The 23491-nt window shown below is 42.8% G+C and overlaps 1 protein-coding gene across 1 annotated transcript in view; it reads left to right on the forward strand.

The window, feature by feature from the left end:
* CAPG (capping actin protein, gelsolin like) overlaps positions 1 to 23491 on the forward strand; it is a 77582-nt gene that overhangs the window by 45972 nt on the left and 8119 nt on the right. The window contains exons 6-8 of the mRNA XM_082269359.1: positions 17162 to 17311; positions 18145 to 18240; positions 22866 to 22992. Coding sequence (XP_082125485.1) covers positions 17162 to 17311; positions 18145 to 18240; positions 22866 to 22992 — 373 coding nt within the window. The remainder of the gene's footprint in view (positions 1 to 17161; positions 17312 to 18144; positions 18241 to 22865; positions 22993 to 23491) is intronic.

Genomic DNA, 23491 nt, shown 5'->3' on the forward strand with positions numbered 1-23491 from the left:
AGAGGGGGGGTGTATTTGGCTCACTTTATATCATTATCTAAAAAAAAATCAAATTCTAAAAATGGGCATACATACTAGTAGAATTGTGCGTTCTTAAGCTGGATGCACACTATCCAACTTTTGTGGTTAGATTTCCTTCAGATTTACCTTTTCTATGTAGTGCAAGGGCCTGCCAGATTGCATACAAATTGAAAGTGTTTAGGTTTGACCTCATATTATATGGTTTTGGTAAAGCCTCGTACACACGCAACGATTATCGGCTGACCGATCGTCCGACTTTTGTCCAAGTTGTGTTTTGTTGGTTGGAATGTGCCTAGACTGCACACGAATTTTCTCGGCCAACAAAATTCTTCTTCAGAAGTGATGTCATGTGTTGGTTTGATTTCTTTATGTTTTTTCTTCACTGAGCATGCCCAGACTTGCTCATCAGATTTTTCCCTGTCGAAATCTGTACTGACTGCACGAAAATCGGCCGTTGTGTTGACAGCCAACAAAAATTTTATAGCCTGCACACCAGATTTTTTTCGGCCGAAAAGTCGGAGTTGGTTGTCGGAAGCATCATACTAACAAGCCGAAAATCAGCAGATCGGACGTTGGCTGAAAATTCCCTGCCAATTTTTGACGCGTGTGTACGGGGCATAAGTCTAAAGGAAAAAGTCTTCAGAAAATCTTATAGTGTGTATGGCCCATTAGAATGTTCTTTCTTCCCATCATTGAGTCAGCTAGTTTTGTTCTAAAACCCTTACAATTTTGTTTAGATCTGCTATTTTATTGTTACCCCAGATCTATTAAAGAGGTTTTATTACAATTTTATGATTTTTCCCCGAACTAAACAAACATTCACGGTTAGAATTTTGAGAAATTTTACATTCTCCAATTTTCCAAAAATAAAATGTCCTTTTGACCCCCCCAATAAATATTCTGAAAATGAACATTTTCTTACAAAATTCTACTAGAGTACAGAAAGCTTAAGAATTCTAAGGCAGGTTGTTGGGCTGGTGGCCCTGAGAGGAGATACTTTACAAACCAGACATTCATAAAAATAGGACCCACACTGAGTGGACCTTATTTAGCTACAGTCTGGCTTCTTGTTTCGACCTATGATCACAGTGCCTGGCAGAGTCTATCAGCACCAACTTTCTTTCCTCCTATCAATGCAATCAAGTGCCAAGAGCCACAAAGTCATTCTGGAAGATGTGTGTTGCAACTGAGGAGGAAAGAAGAACAAAGGGATATGATTTCGAAAGAGGAACTGTCACTTTAAAAGAGGAACTTTTGGGAGCTATGGTTTAAGATATGAAAGTGGTCATGGACCTTAGATGCCAGGTGTTTAAGCACAATTCCTCCATCAGGAGAGGGCCTTTTCTTCATGAATAAATATGTAGGTTCGGGTCACCCATCCATTCATGTTTATGATAAAGAAGAGGATAGAGAAGAATAGAGGAGAGCAAGGAACATGTACAGACCTGGCTTTTCTCAGGGGAAACAAAAGCACACTTCCTAACTTTCTGAAATGTTAAACAGGAACATTTTTTAGCAAATAATATTACATAGTTACATAGTAGTTGAGGTTGAATAAAGACAATAGTCAATCCAGTTCAACCTGTGTAGGTGTGTGTGGACGTATTAATTTCCCATACCCCCTGAATGTTTTGATCCTTGAGATGTACGTCCAAGAGTATGCAGGCATAGGAAATGTCCCTGGCATGGCCAAAGTTACATGGAGCACAAAGAACTAAAATGATTAGCTAAACCACGTTTTTCCTGTATTTTTCCTTTAAATGGGCTTTTCTAAATAACAGATGTAGAAATATTAAGGTCAGATAAAAAGTTAGTGCAGCATAACACTTTTGGTATTAAAATAGTATTACATTTTGTAGTAACATTTTGGGAGGAGATTTACTAAAACTGGAGCACTCGGAATCTGTTGCAGCTGTGCATGGTAGCCAATCAGCTTCTAACTTCAGCTTGCTTGATTAGGCTTCGCAAAAAAAAAAAAAACAGGAAGCTGATTGGCTACCATGCAAAACTGCACCACATTTTGCACTCTCCAATTTAAAGGCCCGTACACACTTGACGGAAATCGGACGAAATGTCCTCCGATTTTTCTCTCTCTTGCTCAGCGTTCATAACCGTTTTTAGCAAAAATGTTCACGAAATTTCTCTTTCGATTTTTTTATTTTTTTTTGGCACATGTGTTCCTAGACTTACATAGTTACATAGTAGGTGAGGTTGAATAAAGACAATAGTCCATCCAGTTCAACCTGTTTAGGTGTGTGTGGCTGTAATCATCTCACATACCCCTGAATGTTCTGATCCTTGAGATGTAAGTCTAAGAGTCTTTTGAAAGCCACCATACTTCCCGCAGTGACCACCTCTTGTGGTAGAGAATTCCACAATCTTGTAGCCCTAACAGTAAAGAACCCCCCTCATTGCCTGAGGTTAAAACGCTTCTCCTCTAATCGCATTGTATGCCCTCGAGTCCTCATGCAATCCCTTCGAATGAACAGCTTTTTTTCTAAGCTGGGATCCCCATTAAGATATTTATAAATTGCTATCATGTCCCCCCTCAGACGTCTCTTCTCCTGGGAGAATAAATCGAGCGATTGCAGCCGCTCTTCATAGTCAAGGTCCTCCAATCCCCTTACGGGTTGTCAGCAACGTCAGATCATGCGCCGTCTTTCGTATCTGATACACATTAAAAAAAAATTGGTCGTCCGGGGACGGACGATAAAAATTTTGGTGTTTGTCCCTCCGTTTTTTTTCATTGAAAATGTCGGCATCGGCTGCTGAAAGTTGTGTACACACTTGACAAAAATCGTACGATTTTACCTCGATTGGGAATTTTCGGCAGATTTTCTACTAGTGTGTACCCCACTTTAGTAAATCTCCCCCTAAGCACACATCAGCCAACTGAGACTGCACGAGGGACTGAGGGATCTGGTCTCCAAAAAGGGACAGTCCTTTCAAATGAGGGACAGTTGAGAGCTATGCAATAGTGCTTGGACCAGGATTTCAGACTTGTCTGTTTGAACTTTCCCTTCAAGATTGAGAGCTAAATTTCTCAGTAGGACACTTAGTTAATAGCCTAGGTCAGTGATGGCGAACCTTGGCACCCCAGATGTTTTGGAACTACATTTCCCATGATGCTCAACTACACTGCAGAGTTCAGAGAGCATCATGGGAAATGTAGTTTCAAAACATCTGGGGTGCAAAGGTTCGCCTAGGTTGACATGACTAGCTTAGTTACAATTTTATTGGCCACTGCTAGTTAAAGTCTTGCACAGCCGAATGTCAACAAACCCACCCCCCCTTTTCCATGTATATTTGCAGCTCCTATATTTTTCAAAACCCACCCAGGGCTGCAGTCTATCTCAAGCCAACTTGCTTCAACCTCATTCCGTGCTGGGACAAAAGTCAGAGCATGTGTGCCAATACAGGATTTATTGTGTCTCTGCGGGCATGTTGACCCAATAATATAAATTTTTTTTAATAAGTATTTCTTACGTTTATTTGTGTTTATTTTTAAATTCAGTTAACTATTGTTTTGTGATTATTTATTTCTCACGTTCATGTGGAACAGTTCATGTGTCCTACATGAGTTTGTATTGGTAGGGGGTGAAAAAAAATGTAAGTCCAGACTTGGTGACGAGTTGAGGAGACACTTTTCCACTGCAAGTACCGGCTCGGCTCTACTCGGCCCTGCTTGGCCCGGTTTGCTTTTCCACTGCTGGTACCGCATGGTACGGTGTTGGAACGGTTCGGTACGGTACGGTATGGTTTGCTTTTCCACTAAAGTAGTACTAAAGTTAAGTGGGTGGGATAACAACGGGGTGGGTGGGATTCTCTGACCAATCAGTGGCTAGTAGTGACTGCATGCAAAGGATTGTGGGATATGGTACCAGTTTGGTACCTGTTGGAACCACAATCGAGTAGGCACTGTTTTTTCAGAGCCGTACCGTACCGTTCAGTTCCATGCAGTGGAAAAGCGCCGCCGTACCGAACCGTTCCGACACTATACCATGCGGTACCAGCAGTGGAAAAGCACAAAAGCGTGCCAAACCGTTCGGTTCCATGCAGTGGAAAAGCACCAATTTGTTGGTGCCATAGTCTTGACATTGGCACCAAATCCAAAGAAAACATGTCCAGATTGGGCAGCATTTATCTCATGCCTGTCACCAGCAAGAATTGACAACAGATGTCTGATGTCAGGTTCACAAGTGACTAATGTGCTTATCGCATGTGACGAAACTTCTGCTGCTTCTCTCCTAGGCTGTCCTCATCCTCTTCAGCTGGACTTTCATAACCTTCTTCTAGAATGTATGAGCTCTGACTTTATCTTTCTTCATCATTGGACAATGTACTTATCTCCTCTCCTCTGTCTGAAATCGATCCTTTCACTTTCTCTCCCTTCTACAATATTCCAGGTAATAGTTTTCTGTGTTCCATCCTTTCCCTTCCATATTGCTCCTTTTACTGCACATACCTCCACATTGGTTTCTCCAAAGTAGGCTTAACACAGAGAAGGCCAATTCACACAATACAAATGCTATAGCATATTTGAAATTAAAATGCATTTCCATAATCCCATACTGTTTTCTAGTTTTGGATATAGCTGGAAAGGGTTGGAATGCATTTGTCAGTGCTGATTCTGCTATTGACAACCGGTGATAGAGCACTGCATTCTCTGCCAGGGCAAACTGGTTGCCTTTTTGTGACATCACGATGCTACAGTTTTCTTATTCTGCAAGGGCTCTACTGCTGGACAGTCAGTACGAAATGTCCACATCACCCAATCAGTGACTTGAACACCTGAAGTTGGGCCCTTCTCCTATGCAGGGAAGAAGATAGAAGACTAGGGACCTGGCTTGTCACATAGCTATAGATTTAGATGAGTATTTGGGCCATATATAGTTTAAAGTATACCTAAAGGCAAAACATTTTTTAGTTTTGGATAGAGTGGGGATGGATAAGAACACCTGTCAGGTTTTATTGCTGTCTAAGCCCCTGTTCACCCTCTCGATTTGTCCTGGTTAACATTATCATTGAAAGTTAAAAAAAAATCCCACATTTTGGATTGTCCCCAGAACAAGGAACACTAGTTCTAGTGACCCGGGGGGTCCCAAGTGATTACTTCTAGCTTTTTTTTTTTTTTAAGAAAGGTCAGAGTATAATCATAACACCTAAACTGAATATTTTGATTTAGTGACTTCTAAAGTACTAAAGCCATTGGATCAACAGGACAGCATTGGTAGGCTCAATATGTCCTTCCTGCAGGTTTCTCTTAACCACTTGCCGACCGCCGCACAACTATCTACGTCGGCGGTCAGCCCCTCACAGGCAAACTAATGTAGGGCTACGTTGCTTGCTTGTGAGGGTCTAGGGAGCGAGAGCGCGCCCCCGGAGGCGCGCTCCCGCTCCCGCGTGGTCACGGACCCCCCCGCGCGTGTGACCAGCGGACCCGATGTCCGCCGGCCACTCGGCGATCGTCGGGGGAGAGGGAGAATGTCAGGCAGCTTGTGTAAATAGCTGCCTGTCATTCTCCTCGCTGTAAAGACACTGATCACATGGATCTACTATGTAGATCTGTTGATCAGTGTCCTTACAGCTCAAGCCACAGCCAATCACAGTAGAAAGCATGCCCCTAGGGACACACACAGCCCCTCCCTCCCAAATAAAGTTAACCCCTTTACTACCAGTGTATTTTTACAGTAACAGTGCATATATATAGCACTGATTACTGTAGAAATGTCACTGGTAACCCCAAAAGTGTCAAAAATGTCAGTCAAGGGTCCGATCTGTCCGCCGCAATGTCGCAGTACCGCAAAAAAAAAATCGCAGATCGCCGCCATTACGCGTTAAAAAAAAAAAAACAACAAAAATGACAAAAATCTTTCCCTTTGTTAGTAAACGCGATAACTTTTGCGCAAACCAATCAAAATACGCTTTTTGCGATTTTTTTTTTACCAAACATAGGTAGCATAAAACAAATTGGCCGAAAATGTTAAAAAATTTTGATTTTTACATTTTTTTGGGGGGGAATTTCATATAAAAAAATGTGAAAAATATTGCAATTTTTGCAAAATTGACGCTCTTTTTTTGTTTATAGCGCGTGATCAAAAAATCGCACAGGTGATCAAATACCACCAAAAGAAAGCTCTGTTTGTGGGAAAAAAAGGACGTCAAATTCGTTTAGGTACAGCGTCGCACGACCGCGCAATTGTCCGTTAAAGTCACGCAGTGCCGAATCGCAAAATAGGCCCTGGTCAGGAAGGGGGTAAAATCTTCCGGGGCTTAAGTGGTTAAGAAAGGTCAGAGTATAATCATAACACCTAAACTGAATATTTTGATGATTTAGTGACTTCTAAAGTACTAAAGCCATTGGATCAACAGGACAGCATTGGTAGGCTCAACATGTCCTTCCTGCAGGTTTCCCTTAACCACTTCCATACCGAGTCATAGTAATATGACGTCGGCATGGTGGTTGTACGGATCCGGGCGGGCGTCATATGACGTCCGCCCGCTCTAGCTGCTACTGCGCGCCCCCAGGGGCGCGCAGCGCGGCGATCGGGGGTGAGGCTCGTCCCTCGGACATAGCCCATCCCTGATCAAGGTAAACAGCCAATAGAAATTGGCTGTTTACCACGTGATCGGCTGTGTCAATCACAGCCGATCACATGAGCGGCTCCAGCACGAGCCGCTCGTTCTCTCTGCAATGCGCGCCCCCGGGGGCACGCAGAGCAGCGATCGGGGACGAGGCTCGTCCCTCGGACAGAGTCGATCCCCGATCTAGGTAAAGAGCCAATGAAATTGGCTCTTTACCACGTGACTGACTGTGTCCAATCACAGCCGGTCACAAATGTCAACAGAGAACACGGTAACTAGCTGTCACCGTGTTCTCCTCCTCACACACTGATCCTGTGTGAGGAAGAGAGTGTGGTAACAGCTAGTTACCAATCATAGTGCACCCCAAACACACTGATTGCCCCCCCCCCAATAAAGAGCACCTGTCACTAGCCCATCAAAGTACCCGAGTACCTGTCACCAGCCCATCAGGTACTCTGATGACAGGTACTCGGGTACTCTGATGACGGGTACTCTGATGACAGGTACTCGGGTACTCTGATGACAGGTACTCGGGTACTCTGATGACGGGTACTCGGGTACTCTGATGACAGGTACCCGGGTACTCTGATGACGGGTACTCGGGTACTCTGATGACGGGTACTCGGGTACTCTGATGACGGGTACTCGGGTACTCTGATGACGGGTACTCGGGTACTCTGATGACGGGTACTCGGGTACTCTGATGACAGGTACCCGGGTACTCTGATGACGGGTACTCGGGTACTCTGATGACGGGTACTCGGGTACTCTGATGACAGGTACTCGGGTACTCGGGTACTCTGATGACAGGTATTCGGGTACTCTGATGACGGATACTCGGGTACTCTGATGACGTATACTCGGGTACTTTGAGTACCTGTCAACGGAGTACCCGTCATCAGAGTACCTGAGTACCTGTCACCTACCCATCAGAGTACCCGAGTACCTTCCACCTGCTCATCAGAGTACCTGACGCCTGAAGTACCCGAGTACTTGCCGCCTGCTCATCAGTACCCATCACTACTCATCAGTACTCATCAGTACCTATCACGTATCACTATCACCTATCAGTATCAGTACTTCTCATCAGTACCTATCACCTGCCTGTCACCTGCCCATCAGAGTACCCGAGTACCTGTCACCTGCCTATCGGAGTACCCGAGTACCTGCCACCTGCTCATCAGTACCAGAGTACCTGTCACCTGCCCAACAAAGTACCCGAGTACCTGTCGCCCTTCATACAGCCACCATGTCTAAGTCCAAAAAGGTTTATATACGTCCTCCGTTCAAACCTAAATACCGGTGTTATGGCAGCAGATAGCTGCCATAACCCTGGTATTTTTTTAAACGGTGGACGGTTGGCTTTCCGATAAGGGTGGTCCCAGCAGCGGATTCGCCGTGGGATCACCCTTCTGGGATGGCGGAAGAGGTGCCCCCCCCTCCCGCCGCGTCCGGTCCTTTTCCCCGCTTACTGGACCCGCCGGCAGCGGGGAAAACGATCCGGTCCCGGATCCTCACAGACAGGATGTCAAGTGAGGGCAAGCTTGCCCTCACTTGACTCTATGGTCTTGGAGGACCGGAGCTACGGAAAATGTTGTTGCCTAGCAACCGGTTTAAAGGTCCTTTTTTTTTTTTTCATTTTATATAATAATTTTTTTTTATTTTTCTTTCTATCTTTTAGTGTACTTGTGAGATCTGAGGACTTTTTGACCCCAGATTTCACAAAAAAGAGGTCCTGTCATGCCTTTTTCTATTACAAGTAATGTTTACATTTCTTGTAATAGAAATAAAAATGATCCTTTTTTTTTTTTTTGTTAAACGGTGTAAAAATAAAAAATAATAAATAAAATAAATGGTAAAAAAAAAAAAAAAAAAAAATTAAAGCACCCTGTCCCCGTTAGCTCGCGCGCAGAAGCGACGCATACAGAAACCCCGCCCACATATGTAAACGGTGTTCAAACCACACATGTGAGGTATCGCCGCGATCGTTAGAGCAAGGGGAATAATTTGAGCCCTAGACCTCCTCTGTAACTCAAGGATGGCAACCTGTAGAAATTTTTAAATTGTCGCCTATGGGGATTTTTAAGTACCAAAGTTTGTCGCCATTCCGTGAGCGTGCGCAATTTTGAAACATGACATGTTGGGTATCTATTTACTCGGCGTAACATTATCTTTCACATTATGGAAAAAAATTGGGCTAACTTTACTGGTTTCTTATTTTTTAATTAAAAAAAGTGAATTTTTTCCAAAAGAATTGCGTTTGGAAGACCGCTGCGCAAATACGGTGTGATAAAAAATATTGCAATAATCTCCATTTTAATCTCTAGGGTCACTGCTAAAAAAAAATATATAATGTTTGGGGGTTATAAGCAGTTTTCTAGCAAAACAACTGATTTTAGCTTGTAAACACCAAATGTCAAAAATAGGCCTAGGCAAGTGGCTAGGATGCATGATGGTGCGCCTTGGATGTTAGGCCCCTCTATATGGCTAGGCTGTGAAAAAGTCTCACACATGTGGTATTGCCATACTCAGGAGGAGTGGCAGAATGAATTTTGGGGTGTCATTTTTGCTGTGTACATGCTATGTGTTAGGAATATCCTATAAATTGACAACTTTGTGTAAAAAAAAAAAGTTTTCATTTTTTTCCCACATTTTCCAAAAACCTGTGGAAAAAAATGACATGTTCAAAGGACCCATAATGCCTCATAGAATATACGTTGGAGTGTTTTCTTTCCAAAATGGGGTCATTTTGTGGACTTTTCCATTGTATTGGTGCTCTAGGGCCTTGAAAAATGTGATAGGTAGTAAGAAAGTTTTATGTGTATTTATGCTCCGCCTGAAGGTGCTTCTTGGACGTGGAGTCTCTTTTTGTGGCCAGGCTGTGTAAAAGTCTCACACATGTGGTATCGCCATACTCGGAAGGAGTAGCAGAATGTATTTTTGGGTGTAATTTTTGCTGTGTACATGCTATGTGTTAGAAATAGCTTATAAATTGACAACTTTGTGGGGAAAAAAAAGAAAAAAAAATTTTTTTCTTCATTTTCCCAAGAATTGTGGGAAAAAATTACAACTTCAAAAAACCCACCATGCCTTTTACTAAATACCTTGGACTGTCTACTTTACAAAAAGGGGTCATTTGGGCGGTATTTGTACTGTCCTGACATTTCAGGGCCTCAAGAAAGGAGATAGGCAGTCAGTACTTCTGGTGTGATCAATTTTCAGTAATTGGTACCATAGCTTCTAGACTCAATAACTTTCACATAGACTAAATAATATACACTAATTTGGGTTAATTTTACCAGAGATATGTAGCAGTATACATTTTGGCCCAAATGTATGAAGAAAAATTAATTTTTTGCAAAATTTTATAATTGAAACTAAAAAAAAGTGTTTTTTTTTCAAAATGTTTGCTCTTTTTTTGCATATATCACGAAAAAAAAAAACCCCAGTTGTGATCAAATACCACCAAAAGAAAGCTCTATTTGTGTGAAAAAAATGATAAAAAATTTGTTTGGTTACAGTGTAGCATGACTGAGCAATTGTCATTCAAAGTGTGAGAGTGCTGAAAGCTGAAAATTGGTCTGGGCAGGAAGGGTGTCAAACTGCTCTGTATGGAAGTGGTTAATGCAATACAAAACCAAAGAAAATTCCTAGCTCAACTCTCCAGCCAATCTGCTACCAACCGAATTATCATGTCTAACAGTTTGTGTTAAAAACAGGGGTTTAGTAAGCACATATTTGCAAATACATGCGTAAGCTGCAGAGTCGCTCCAAGGCACCCCAATATTTCTGCAGTTATAAATTTATGAGAGCCTCCATAGTAGAAGCACATGCATTCTAATGGATAGATAGAGGGCAGGTTTATCTTCATGCAGGTAAGTGGTTGTTGCATTTGCAGTAAAGCTTGAGGCTAGGTTCACACCTTTGAGTTTTTTAATGCATTTTGCAGATTGCAGATACGCACTTACGCAGTCCATTTAGTATGGCTCCCTTTGGTACATGTTCAGATCAATGCGTTTTTCGGCCAGTGCTTTTTTGGAAAGGGTCAGGGACCTTTTTTTCCCTCAGCAGATTGTGTTTTGCGTGTAATAGACTTCAATGGACCTGCACCAAAAATGCAAGTGTTGTGTTTTTGATGCGTTTTCACATGTGTGTTGCATTTTTTTTGTTTCTCTTTAACAAACAGTGTATAGCTAGTTGCTAAGGAGCGGGCAGGGAAGCCAGCCACCATGTCCTTACAACCATTGAGTCATGAGCTGTCAACAAGCTTTCCAGAATGTAAAAACAAGAATTGCCGGCAATAAAAAAAAATAGGCAAAAAAATGGCGTGGGGTCCCCCTCAAAATTCATACCAGACCCTTATCTGAGCATGTCTGGCAAGTCAGGAAAGGGAGGGGACAAGCAAGCTGCCCCCCCCTCCTAAACCATAACAGGCCACATGCCCTCAATGTGGTGGGGGTGATTTGCCTCCCCTGCCCCAAAACACCTGGTTCATATGTTGATGGGGACAAGAGCCTCTTCGCCACAACCCTGGGCTGTGGGGGTCTGCGGGCAGGGGGGCCCCCAGATCTCTCTGTCCCTCAACCCCAAATCCCCTTGTCCCCATGTTGATGGGAACAAGGGCCTTTTTCTCACAACCCTGGGCTGTGGTTGTGGGGATCTGCGGGTGAGGGGGCCCCAGATTCTGTCCCCCCTCCTATGTGAATGCTTATGGGGTACATAGTACCCCTACCCATTCACCAAAGACGTGTAAAAGTGAACAAAGACAGTAAAAGAGTTGTTGACAAATCCTTTATTTAACAAATAATAAAACAACGTCCCCTGATGTAGATCTATCCACCATCCCGACGCCTGCCACCACCATCGGACCCTAAAAAAGAAAAAAGCTCCGCTTGCGACAAACGCTCCCCCTTGGTCTGCCTGCTCTGCCGTGTTGACATTTCCTAAATAGCTAAGGGGCAAGGTCATCCAGTGATGTCACCTGGTGGCACCACCGCCTGTGACGTCATCAACCGGTGCATGCTGGGCTGCCGACGTCACAGGGGCCGGTGCCACCAGGTAAGCGGGAGCGTTCGTTGTGAGCAGAGTTGTTTTTTTTGTTGTTTTTTTTTTTGGTTCGGTGGGCAGCGTGATTGATGATGGATCTACGTCATAGGACATTGTTTTTTATTTTTTCATAAAGGAATTGTTAAAACGGTCTTTATTCACTTTTACACTTTTTTGGTAAATGCGTAGGGGTACTATGTATACCATACTCATTCACATGGGGGGGGGGTCAGAATCTGGGGACAAGGTGCTTTGGGGCGGGGCACCCCCCCATTTTGAGGGCATGTGGCCTGATAGGGTTCAGGGGGGTGCTCGCTCGCTCGTTCTCTCCTTTTCCTGACCTGCCGGGCTGTATGCTTGGATAAGGGGCTGGTATGGATTTGTGAGGGGACCCCCACGCTGTTTTTTTTTTTTTTTTTTTAATTTTGGTGTGAGGTTCCACTTAAAATCTATACCAGATCCAAAATGGCCTGGTATGGATTGGGGGGACCCCCATACCGCTTTTGTGGCAATGTTTTTTTTTTTTTTCTTGTTAAATTCAGCTGTCAGCTGATGAATCATCCATTGTTGAGGACGTGGCGGCCATGACAGCCCATCCCCAATCAGGGTAAAGAGCCAATGAAAATGGCTCTTTACCATGTGACTGGTTGTGTCCAATCACAGCCAGTCATATGCAATGTCCCCATGTACGCCTCTCGTGCGCACCCCCAGGGGCACGCAGTGCGGCAATTGGGGATGAGACATGTCTCTCAGACACAGCCCATCCCTGAGCAGGGTAAAGAGCCAATAAAATTGGCTTTTTACTACATGACTGGCTGTGTCCAATCACAGCCGATCAGGACTGTAAACACTGATCCAGTGTGAGGAGATTGCGGTATCTGTGAGATACCCAAGATAGCGCAGGAACCACAGAGTAAAATATACCATCTGTGAGTTACCATTTACAGTGTACACTAGTGTGCCCAGTTTGCCCCACTAAATAAATAGGACCTGTCTGTGAGCCCATCAGAGAACCTGACTGTGAGCCCATTAGAGTACCTGTCTGTGTGTACAAAGGCAGTTTCAGCCCCCTGAGTTCCTAATGTACATGGGAATAAGTAGAAAAATTGTCTGGGACCTAGCATTCCCGCTGTTCCAAAAAGGGTATCGCATTTACATGGTCAATTATATTACTTTGTCCCTTTTCCGCCACCTGTACCTTGAGAAAACTTTGGCCTGCAGTACAGCAGTAAAAAACAGGAAGGGCTTCCCACAGCGTCTAGTCACCACAAGACTACAAAGGGGGGAAGTTGCAAGTGTGAGGAATGAGGAAGTGTTGGCCATGAACTGGAGGGATAGGAGAGATGTGTACGTCATGTCCATCATCCACAATGACACCTCAGTGGAACTTCAGGGAAGACGTGGTCTGTTTCAAAAGCCTGGGTGTATCCACAAATACAATCAGTTCATATGGGGGGGGGGGGGGTGTTGATTTAAATGATCAAATGCTGCTGCAGCCCTATTTTTCAACACGAACGTCCCTCTTCTGGTATAAAGTAGTCGAAATTAGCTTTTTCCACTTGACCATTTTTAACGCATACACCACCAAAAGTCAACGAAAAGATCCAACACCTTTCTCAAATCTACCAAAGAAAGCATTTACTCTGATTGTGACAGCAGACTACATCAACGCCATTTCCCTGAGAATATTCCACCATCGGAAACTGGAACAAGACGCCAAAAAAACGTCGGGTGTGCAGAAAAGGAGGAGTTGGGAAAAACACCAGCTCATTGTCCCCAATGTCCCTCCTAACCTGGCCTATGTATCGGTGAATGCTTCAGACATTATCACACTTCCCTAAATTATTAGCCCATGTTTCTAACAGACTGCCATTTCCCCGTTTTCAATATCTGTGCTGATTATTTCATTGCTGTCTCAACCAACCATATCAATGCCTTCCATGTGAACTGACCTTGGCCTGTTTATTGACTATGCCTCTGCCTCTGCCTGTTGCCTACATTATTTATCCACCACATTTCTGACTTTCACCTGAACTGACCCTGGACTGTTTATTGACTATGCCTTTGCCTGCCGTCTGGATTATCAACCACATTTTTGCCTTTTACCTGCACTGATCTTTGCCTGTAAATCAACCATGTTTTTTGCTTGCCACTTGGACTGATCTTTTGCCCTGCTACTGTAGTAGTGTGATTCAAGATGACATAGGGGTCTCACATATGTGAGGGGCTTCAGAATAGGGTTCTGAGTCGAGAAAACCAATTTTTCTCTGGGTATTGTAATTCCTAGAATAGGGTCTGGAGTCTGGAAGCTTTAAAAAGATTTGGGTGGGAGAAGCATCTACCCTTGTCCTCATTCTTTTCTGACCGAGGCCCTAAGCTTGATGGTCCTGCCTGCTGCCTGGACCAATACTTTGGCTGTGCTGACCATATCTCTGCCTGCTGCCTGTACTGACTATGGACAGTATTCCTGCCTGCTGTATAGACAAACCTTTTGCTGCTGCTGACTACATCCCTGCCTGCTACCTGGACCAATGCTTTGGCTGTGCTGACAAAATCTCTGCCTGTACTTGCTATGGACAGTTTTCCTCCCTGCTGCCTGGACGATCCTTTCACTGTCGCTGACCATGTCCATGCAGGCTGCCTGGACCAATGCTCTCCTATGTGGACCACTGCACTACTAAAACAACAGGTAATATTTTGTTTACCCTTTGCTCAGCATAATGCATTTTGGGGTGTATTTGGTACATGCTATGTGTTAGAGATATAAAGGGCCTTCAAAAACGTGATAGGTTGTCAGGAATTTGTGTGTAATTTATGTCCCTAGAACACCTGATGGTGCTACTTGGATGTTGATCCTCTGGATGTGGCCAGGCTGTGAAAAAAGTCTTCCACATGTGCTATCAACATTCTCAGGAGGAGTAGCAGAATGTCTTTTAGGGTGTCATTTTTGCTATGTACATTCTATGTGTTAGAAATTTCTTATAAATTGACAACTGTGAAAAAAAAAAAAGAAGGTTTTTATTTATTTTTCCACATTTTCCAAAAACTTGTGTAAAAATATGACACGCTCAAAAGACTCATAATGCCTCATAGAATCTACATTTGGGTGTTTGCTTCCCAAAATGTTGTCATTTTGTGGGTGTTTCCGTTGTCCTGGTGCTCTAGGGCCCTCAAAAATGTGATAGGTAGTCAGGAAATTAGATGTGTAATTTATGCTCCTAGAACACCTGAAGGTGCTACTTTGGATGTTGAGCTTCTCTATGTGGCCAGGCTGTATAGAAGTCTCACACATATAGTATAGTCATACTCTAGAGGAGTAGCAGAATGTATTTTGGGGTGTCATTTTTGCTGTGTACATTCTATGTGTTGAAAATATTTTATAAATTGACAACTTTGTGTAAAAAAAAAAAAATAGATTTTTCTTTCCACATTTTCCAAAAACTTGTGGAAACAAATTTCATGTACAAAAGACTCAGATTGCCTCATAGAATATACGTTGGGGAGTTTGCTTACCAAAATGGGGTCATTTTATGGGTAATTCCACTGTCCTAGTGCTCTAGGGCCTTAAAAAATGTGATAGGTAGTCAGGAAATTAGATATGTAATTTTTGTCACTAGCTCACCTAGAGGTGCTAATTGGATGTTAAGCCTCTGTATGTGCCCAGGTTGTGAAAAAGTCTCACACATGTGGTATTGCCATACCCAGGACAAGTAGCAAAATGTGTTTTGGTGTGTAATTGCAAGTATGCATATGCTGTGTGTGAGAAATAACGTGTTAATATGATTAATTTCTTAATTTTCCCTAGAATTGTGGCCTATTACTAAATACCTTAGACTGTCTACTTTCCAAAAAGGGGTCATTTGGGGGGTATTTGTACTGTACTGACTCTTCAGGGCCTCAAGAAATGAGATAGGCAGTCAGTACATCAGGTGTGATCAATTTTCAATGATTGGTACCATAGCTTGTAGACTCTATATAACTTTTCACACAAATTTAATAATATACACTAATTTGGGTTATTTTTACCAAAGATATGTAGCAGTATAAATTTTGTCCCACATTTATGAAGAAAAATTACTTATTTGCAAAATGTTATAATAGAAACATCAATTTATAATAGAAACATTAATTCATATATAATAGAAACATTAATTAATTAACAGAAATAAAAAAAAAAATGTTTTCAAACTTTTCGCTCTAAAAACCCAGTGGTGATTAAATAGCACCAAAAGAAAGCTCTATTTGTGTGAAAAATAATTATAAAAATGTTGTTTGTCATTTAAAGTGTGAGAGTACTGCTGAAAGCTGAAAATTGGTCTGAGACAGGAAAGGGGGTAAAAGCTGCCTATATTGAAGTGGTTAACAACCAGCTATACGCAGATTATTAAAGAGATGAAAATAAAACCGGAAAAAACACATGAAATATGCATCGAAAGCGCATGTTCAAAAACGCAAAATTCACCGCAAAAAGCTCCTGAAAACCGCATCAATCGCAACAGCATAGATGTGAACCTAGGGTGGAGGTTAGAACATTTTGGTCATGCTGCTGTCCTCTGCTGCTGGAACCCTTTTTACTGCATATAGGGGACTGATTTAAAGTCATAATATTTAGATGCTCCTCCTTTGGTTATTAAAGAGGAAATGTACCCAGTTTCAGTTAGGGTGAATACCAGCACATTAAGTTAGCTGTTATTATATCAGTTTTAGGACCCATACTGCACTAGAGGAAAAAAAACAGCAAGCTAAATAGTTGCTAGTGGTAATGACAACATTTGTTCCTTCCATTTTGATCTTGTGCAGCCCCAATTATATTAATTCCAAACGTAAAACCCTGTATATATACTTGACAATGGAAAAAGTTGACTATTGTTCCAACTCTTGTTACCGCTATTTAGAACAGTGGTCTCCAAACTCCAGCCTGGGGGCTGGATTCAGTCCTTTGCTCGCCTTTATGCGTTCCTTGGGGCACTATTGATAGGAGTCACTATTATGCCAACTGACTTCAACAATGGGGCAACACTTCTCCCACTATTGCCAACAGTGGGACAGAATTCTCCCACTGATGCCAACAATAGGGCACTATACCTCCCAATGATAACAACGATGGAGCACTATTTCTCCTGCTGACACCAACCATTGGGCACTATTCCTCCCAATGATACCAGCAATGGGGCACTATTTCTCCAACTGACGCCAGCATTGGGGCAGTATTCCTCCCAATGATATCAAAGATGGGGCTTAATTTCTCCCACTGACGCTAACAATGGGGCACTATTCCTCGCAATGTTAGCAACGATGGGGCACTATTCCTCTCCCTAATACCAAATGCAACTATGTTTGTTTCCACTTATGCCAAGAACCTTTCCACTCCTGCTGGCCACAGTCCAGCCCCTCTAGAGTCTGAAGGACAATAAACTGGCCCTTTGTTTAGAAAATTTGGAGACCCCGGATTTAAAAGAATAAAAGGAAGGAATCAAGATTACTAAAATATCTTTTGTCACAAATTTAGTTTATCTACGTCTGGTCGGGATCTCAGTCAAACATGATGGAGAAGAACCGTGCAAGAGATATAGCCAATCAAATACGAGACAGTGAAAGACGTGGCGCTGCAAAAGTGGAAATTATACTGGAAGGGGAGGAGCCAGAGGAAATGGTTCAGGTACTTTTTTCCTGTTATACTGAAGGGCTTATTAGAACACCCTATTAGAACACCCTATCTAGCTGGGCAGCATAGCGGCTTAGAGGTTAGTACTTTTGCCTTATAGCAGGAGAGTCTTTGTTTCAAATCCCGGTCAGGACACTATCTGAATATAGTTTGCATGTTCTCCCTATGCTTGTTCTCCTATGTGTGGGTTTCCCTTGGGTACTCTGGTTTCCTGAGTCCCACACATCAAAGACATGCTGGAAGGTAAATTGGAAACTATCTAAATTGGCCCTAGCACTGTATGTCTACATCTACATTTAAAATAGGGACCTTAGACTGTAATCTTCTTGGGGGCAAGAACTGATGTGAATGTACAATATGTAAAGCACTGTAATGTAGGTGCTATGTAAATGCTTATAATAAAAAATAAAGTTAAAAAGGTGGATCTCAATGGCATGCATTGAGCCCCATAGTATGGTTTATTCTGGCACAGAAGTCCAGCTTGCTGGTGCAGTAAAACAGAATGCTCCTACTCGACTCCCCTGCCGGAACACCGGCCAGGCTGCAAAAGTAGGAGTGTAGCCATATTCTGCAATAGAAATACGCTCTGGGTGATAAAGAGCCCAGTAAAACCTTATCAACAAATTTATATGCAGCTGATGGGTTGAGCAGAATAAGGGGCTGAGCGACTTTTAGGCCTCATTCACATCTTGCACAGCAGGAATGCCTGTTCCCACTCGCAATTATTTTAGCCTGATTCACACACATTTCTACATGTCCCACATAGGGAGGCCCATTCACTTGAACTTAAACTTATTTTATCTTTATTCATCTTGAATATGATGCAGATTCTGGGAAAGAGGCCGGTGACGCTGAAGGAAGGGAGCATACAGGATGACAAGGAAGCGGATGAGATTCACACCAGGGGAGCTGTGCTTTACCAGGTAAGTGTCCCTCACGCCAAATATTTCTTTTTTTTGTGTCTTTGTCATAGCAGCACAAGTCAACCACATAGTTTTGCAACTTAGGAAAAAAGTGAATTGGTGGCTTTTATAGTGTTGATCTGGGCACAGTCCATCTCTATGCAACGCATTAAAGTGTATCTAAATCCAAAAAATTTTTGTATTTCAGTTTGCCATTCTTACATGGCTGCAATGCGTTTCTTTTATTTAGGTGTTTTTTTAAACCTGGTAAGGCTGTCCTAGGGTGACAATGCTTACCCCCTGTACTGTATCTTAAAAAGATTGCATCGTCACCCTTTGGTTGCTCTCCTGATTTGGACTACAGACACCTCCCTCTATCCTTATACCCATAGCATGGGGGAGGTGTTACATACAACATACAGGGGTATACAATGTACGGTTAACAGCAAACACACACAAACACCTCATCATAGGTTGAACTGGATGGACTGATGTCTTTTTTCAACCTCACTAACTATGTAACTATGTATGTGTTCTGTAGTTTACTAAAGATAACTTGGAAGGCAAATAACATTGGGTGAGATTTATTTAGTGCACAGGAAGTTGTAGTGGATTCCTCCTGCATGAGTTGCTGTAATTGTAGCTCACACAGGATGATGGACCCTGCGTGACAGCCCCGATTGTCACATATTGTATTCTGACAGCCAGTAGCGGCGGTTGTCAAAATACAGTTGGTGCTGCCAAACAGTGACTGCAGCTGACTGACTGCAAGCACAGTTCAGCTAAGAATTATCCAACTGGCACCTTCAAATTTCAGATATAATAATGTTGGGGGGTAGGTTGCCAACAGGGCAACCCACTGCTCCAATTTTGGCCATTTTATCAGAAACCGCCCAAAATGTGACCAGTGTATGGCTAGCTTTAGTTTTATAGTCCAGCTAAGGTCAGAATTAATAATGACATGCCCAGCACAGATCCTGCCTCCCATTTTCTCTAATCTGGTTCTCATTCATTTAGGTTTGCTTACAACAAATTCAGCTGCTAATATCTCTTGATCTGCTGAGCCTCTTCATGAGCAGATTCCACGATGGGATCTTTGATGCACACAAAATATATTAAAACCACTGCTGTAATTCTCACCCATAAGTGTGCTCCACCACCATCAATCCACCAATGTCTCATGATCCACCAATGTTCTCCACCAATGTCTCATGATCCACCAATGTTCTCCACCAATGTCTCATGATCCACCAATGTTCTCCACCAATATCTCATGATCCACCAATGTCTCATGATCCACCAATGTTCTCCACCAATGTCTCATGATCCACCAATGTTCTCCACCAATGTCTCATGATCCACCAATGTTCTCCACCAATGTCTCATGATCCACCAATGTTCTCCACCAATGTCTCATGATCCACCAATGTTCTCCACCAATGTCGCATGATCCACCAATGTTCTCCACCAATGTCTCATGATCCACCAATGTTCTCCACCAATGTCGCATGATCCACCAATGTTCTCCACCAATGTCTCATGATCCACCAATGTTCTCCACCAATGTCGCATGATCCACCAATGTTCTCCACCAATGTCTCATGATCCACCAATGTTCTCCACCAATGTCTCATGATCCACCAATGTTCTCCACCAATGTCTCATGATCCACCAATGTTCTCCACCAATGTCTCATGATCCACCAATGTTCTCCACCAATGTCGCATGATCCACCAATGTTCTCCACCAATGTCTCATGATCCACCAATGTTCTCCACCAATGTCTCATGATCCACCAATGTTCTCCACCAATGTCGCATGATCATGTACAGACAGTATCTGTATATACCAGTTTATATAACTAATTTTTGCATAAGTCTATTAATGTTCGAGTGATAGTTGGTAACTGCTGGTGCTACATGCATACACATTTGATCCACTACTTGCTCCCTGCTGTTCTTTAATGTTGCTGACTCACTGGAACTTTGTTGTACAACAAAGTCTTTTAACTTCCTGGTGCCGACAGTATGCAAATATGCGGCCTCTCGGCAGTTGGGCCATAACGTCAAGTGTCAAGAGCGCGTGCCCTGCACTGCACAATTATCGGCGGCTAATGGAAAGCTCCAGATCGCTACTTGTGATTGGGAACTTTCTTATCATGTGACTGCTGTGACCGCCAATCGTGGCGGTCCCATGATCCTAAACCCCGCCCTGCCTCCCGGCATCTGAAACCCTTTAAGGAGGGTAACACTGTTTTTATATATTGACCCTGTTCTAGATATCATATGTGCTCGTGAAGAAGAAAGCGTGTTTTAGAAACACGTTAAGCTTCTTATGCAGACCAGTTTTGTAAAATCAGGAATATTCTCTCTATTATAGATGTGAACATTACCTGGGTACAACACATGGATGTGGTTATTACTATGTCTATGTTTACTCTTGTGCAATACATTTGGAATTTTCTTTGCTAGGTTTCTGTTTTGTTGGTTTTGCCCACTACATTCTTTCTCATTTACAGTCCCTTTGCTACAACACACATTCTGTTATCTCTAAATTATCATTTTAACATGGAGATTTCATGGTTAATTCTGCATATACAGTACATTTTTTTATATCACAGATTGTTTGAATCTCCCACTTTTGTGACAGGTCTTTTTAACCACTTGCCGACTGCCTAACGGCGATTTACGTCGGCAGTCAGCCCCTCAAGGCAAAGTAACATAGTACTACGTCGCTAGCCTGTGAGGCTCTAGCGAGCGAGAGCACGCGCGCCGCTGGAGGCGCGCTCCTGCTAGCTCACAGACCCCCCCCCCGCGCGCGAGTGACCGGTGGACCCGATGTCCATGTCCGCCGGTTACTTGCGATCGTCGGTTACACCAGGAGAAAGGCAGACGGCTAATGTAAACAAAGCCGCCTGTCTTTCTCCCCTGTTTAACAGCACAGATCATACGGTCCTGCTATGTAGGACCATAGATCTCTGCTGTTACATCACAAGCCACATCCAATCACAGTTAGAAGCACGCCTCTAGGGACACATTTAACCCCTCCTTCTCAAATAAAGTTAACCCCTTCCCTGCCAGTGTCATTTTTACAGTAACAGTGCATATGTATAGCACTGATTACTGTAGTAATGTCACTGGTACCCCCAAAAGTGTCAAAAATGTCAGTCAAGGGTCCGATCTGTCCGCCGCAATGTTGCAGTCCCGCAAAAAAAAAAAAAAATTGCAGATCGCCGCAATTACTCGTTAAAAAAAAAAAACAATAAAAATGACAAAAATCTTTCCCTTAGTAAACGCAATAACTTTTGCGCAAACCAATCAAAATACGCTTTTTGCGATTTTTCTTTTTACCAAACATATGTAGCAGAAAACAAATTGGCCTAAAATGTTAAAAAATTTTGATTTTTACATTTTTTTTGGTGAATTCCATATAAAAAAATGTGAAAAATATTGTTATTTTTGCAAAATTGTCGCTTTTTTTGTTTATAGCGCATGATCAAAAATCGCACAGGTAATCAAATACCACCAAAAGAAAGCTCTGTTTGTGGGGAAAAAAGGACGTAAATTTAATTTGGGTACAGCGTTGCACGACCGCGCAATTGTCCGTTGAAATCACGCAGAAGAATCGCAAAATAGGCCCTGGTCAGGAAAGGGGTAAAATCTTCCGGGGCTTAAGTGGTTAAAGCCCATTTCTGGGCAAAAGTTTTTTTTTTCTCAATCTGTTGAACAGTCACCCTATATATCAAGCCAAGTTAGTGGTAAATCATCCAATTGAAAACTGCATTCTTTACATTAACATTCCCCTTATGTATAAAAATGATAAAATGTTATATTGTGCTTTCATCTGACATTTACTCAACCCCAAAAAAAAAAAACAGGGGTTCTGTAAATTAGTTCTAGTGGGGTTTGATTATGCCATTTTATATTTTAAAAAAATGTTTTACAGTTGCATGGAAAGCTACGGCCAGCAGGTTGGTTCACCTGCTGGATAAAATCCCGATATTTACATCTACTGTAAGTGAGATTGGGTGGCCGTTCCCTGGCTCCTGCATTCATCTAGCGGCCATGATTATATTGTTAATAGTGGAAAAATAACCATAGGTTTATGTTGGCATGGCACAGCATACCTTTTTAAATAATTTTTGCTCTTTTAGTTGTTTACTTGGAGTAGGATTATATATAGGGCTCTATAGGCAGTTTATGTGAATTATAGGGGTATTTTATGGCTCGTTTCCACTGAGCTTTCTGGTACGGTTCGGTTTGGTACGGTACGCTATTTATGCCGTTTCCATTATGAATGGTACCCTAATTCTGAACCGTACCACTTTTGTGGTACCCTTTCGTTGGGGTACCAAGCACATTAGTACCGTACCAACAGGGTGGAGCTACACTCTGCAGAACTTTGATTGGTTGACAGAGAATCGTCTATCACAGCTTTCCTGCTACACCACGCCTATCATGAAAGGGTACTATTGGCAGTGGAAACGCAAGGTGTACCGTTCCGAACCGTACCGTACCACTCAGTGGAAACGAGGCATTAGTGGATGATCATTTTTTTCAGACAGAATTAAGTGATATTTATTGATAAAAACACAGTTTACTGAAGTGTGTATGGCCACCATAACTGTTCAATGTTTCTTCGCACAGGTCTCTAATGCTACCGGAGAGATGAAGGTGACGCGTGTGGCTGATGGGGGTACTTTCCGTAAAGAGCAGCTCATTTCTGATGACTGCTTCATCCTGGACACAGCAGGGAAGATCTACGTCTGGAAAGGTGACTCCAGTTGACCTATAAAATTGCTTTGACTCCATAATTATTTCCTTAGTTGGCTTTACACCCTTTGAAGCCAGCTCCTGTATTTGGAATCAAAGACCCCCCCCCCCCCCCCCCAGGTCAGAACATTGCTGCTCTGTCAATTTTCTAGCCTTCATTCAGAGGTGGCTGCATGCAGTGTCTTGACACAGCAACACTCTGTGCTAACACAGCATACAAACTGGCTGACTAGGTGCAAGTGCCACCAGAACTCCACAGAAGAGCAGACTCTGGATGAACACTATCTACATACAGGGCCAGTCGGAGGCGCTATTCCCATGTAACTACTCAGATGAGCAGTTACATGCGAAAAACAACACCACCAGCTATTGATTTTTACAGAGTTCAAATATGACAGTTATTGCTTGTCACACAGTTTTTGCGGGCAGCATTTATAGTTGCCAGCAAGAATTGACTCTTGCCTGAAGTTGCCCCTGGCCACGGCTGTGTGGGCGTTAAA

Source organism: Pelophylax lessonae, assembly GCF_965119305.1.
Source record: "Pelophylax lessonae genome assembly, chromosome: 9".
Classification (NCBI taxonomy): Eukaryota; Metazoa; Chordata; class Amphibia; order Anura; family Ranidae; genus Pelophylax; species Pelophylax lessonae.